This window comes from Aplysia californica, unplaced genomic scaffold (assembly GCF_000002075.1).
Source record: "Aplysia californica isolate F4 #8 unplaced genomic scaffold, AplCal3.0 scaffold01726, whole genome shotgun sequence".
NCBI lineage: Eukaryota > Metazoa > Mollusca > Gastropoda > Aplysiida > Aplysiidae > Aplysia > Aplysia californica.
In genome coordinates, this window is record NW_004798996.1 from 5,648 (window position 1) to 7,790 (window position 2,143).

Sequence of the window (2,143 nt, forward strand, 5' to 3'; positions counted from 1 at the left end):
CCCCCACAAAAACTATCCCTCGCTTCCACGTGTTATTATTTCTTCAGATGTCCCTTTATATTTACTGCCTGTTATTTTCACCCAGCTTGACGTTGGTTCACCGAATGCTGACAACACAACAGAACCAGTGCCATCCCAAAATTGTAATAAGAGTGTATAAAACAGACAAACAGCCTACAAAAATAAGCAAAAACTAACTTTTGCAAGACAAGCAAAATAAAAACCATCACCTGCTCATAGCAGAAGGTTTCAAACAAACTAAATCATGAGACAATACAATACTATAATATAAAGGAGAACATGATTTGTTGGGTAGGGGGAAAATGCAAGAAACAGAAAAAAGAACCACCCCCCAAAAAAAAACAACAACAAAAAACAACAACCTCACAACCACAAACAAACAAACAACAACAACAACAAGAACAACAACAACAAAAGAAAAGCTAGTCACAGACACTGTACACAAACGTTGGACTCACTCTCTCCACTTGTAGCCATCGATAAACGCCTGGAGGTATGACGTCAGTATTTTCGCCTCTCGTCTGTTTTCCTTGCTCAGTTGACCAGTGTCCAGGTTCTTAATCTGGTCCAGGAAATGCTCAGTCATATTCTGAAGACATCATGGGACAAATGAATAATTCGAAGAGTTTTACACGGTAGAAGCCTACTTTAGATACCCCGTCCCCCATCCCTGGGAAAAAAAAAACATAGTTGTTTTTTTTAGCGTATAACGACACTGTAATCCCTATGTTGGTCACAGAACAGAAGGGGGGCTCTCGTGGCCGAGAGGTTAAGTTGTTGGCCTCTCATTCAAAGGTCCCGGGTTCGAATCCGGGTAGCGACCGAAAAATTTTCTTCTCTAAAATTGTCTCCTTTCATCTCCTTTCCTGCTCTCTAGCAATGTTCTGTTGTCTACTTTCATTTCGAATTTCTGCCCCCACCCCCTCACCTCCTTTGCCCTCTCCGCTGTGCTCCTGACTCTTTCTGCAGCCTTTCTACTGCTACTCCTTGGCTCCTTCTTACAGCTGTCTTTCAACCACACCCCTCATCGGGGGGTAAAAAACCCAAAGCGTGGCTTGATTACAGGCATGTGGGCCTGTGAACAACAATATCAATTCCAGATAACCATCACAGATTTGTAAACAGTGCGTCCGTAGTCTAGTGGTCAGGGTACCGGATTTGTTATCGTGCGGTTGCGAGTTCGGGGGTTCAAGCCCCAGACTCAATGTTGTGAAGTTGGGAATGTTCCTCACTTCACGTAAGTGGGAATGAGTACCCAGCCATAGACAGAGAAAGATCTTGTCAATTTGTTAGTGTTTTAGTGTTTGTAAGATGACAGCTTGCACTGTATGTTTCCCAGGAAGCTGAGATTGTTTTAGAATGCTAACTATTTATTTATTCAAACAGAAATGTATATAAAACCTTTGTATAAATGTTTCTTAAATCAACAGGTAATTAGCCTATCCCGGAACGTCTACAAGTAAATCAAAACGTAAATGAGTTTTAAAATAAGTCAAAAAATATAGTTGGCTCTTTTCTTTCCCTCAAAACTATCCGCTGATAGGGGAAGATAACCCACGTTTATTTGTCCGCATCGCCTCGATTTATGGGGAAAAAATCAACATACATAGGGCCTAAGTTGGAACTAAAATAATCCTAAACGAAACACAACATTACAAAATACAGCAACAACGACTACTATAGCAAGAATGACAGCAAGAGAAATAGCAACATTACAGCAAAACTAGGATCTAAAAAAGACCTGTGGTAATTGTGATCTATGCCATCAGAGCATCTTAACGTGATTTAAGAAAACATTCCCTGGTTTATTACTTTTTAACTGCGTTTGTTTTGTTTGTATGTTTGTTTGCTTGTTTGTTTGAATCTTAAACGTGTGTGAGAAAATCTTCTTCTAACGTTATTGTTATGCTTCGTTTGTACATAATCAACCATACAATAAATTAATCAAAATATGATTTTGCTGTGCGCCCACACAATCATAAAGGTTTCCAATAATATTTTCGAAATTTATTTCTTCTTTCTTTTCCCGGGACATGTGTGAGCATCTCTTCTTCTAAATTTGGTGTAACGCTTTTTCCTTACAAATCAATGACAAACATGTTTGAGAACACCCCCCCCAAAA

General features: G+C 39.5%; 1 protein-coding gene across 1 annotated transcript in view; it reads right to left on the reverse strand.

Annotated features, from left to right (window-relative positions):
- Positions 1-2,143, reverse strand: part of LOC106013984 — a gene marked incomplete at its 5' end in the record, with an annotated part of 21,646 nt that overhangs the window by 2,641 nt on the left and 16,862 nt on the right. Inside the window, 1 exon segment of the mRNA XM_013090956.2 lies at positions 480-610. Coding sequence (XP_012946410.1) covers positions 480-610 — 131 coding nt within the window.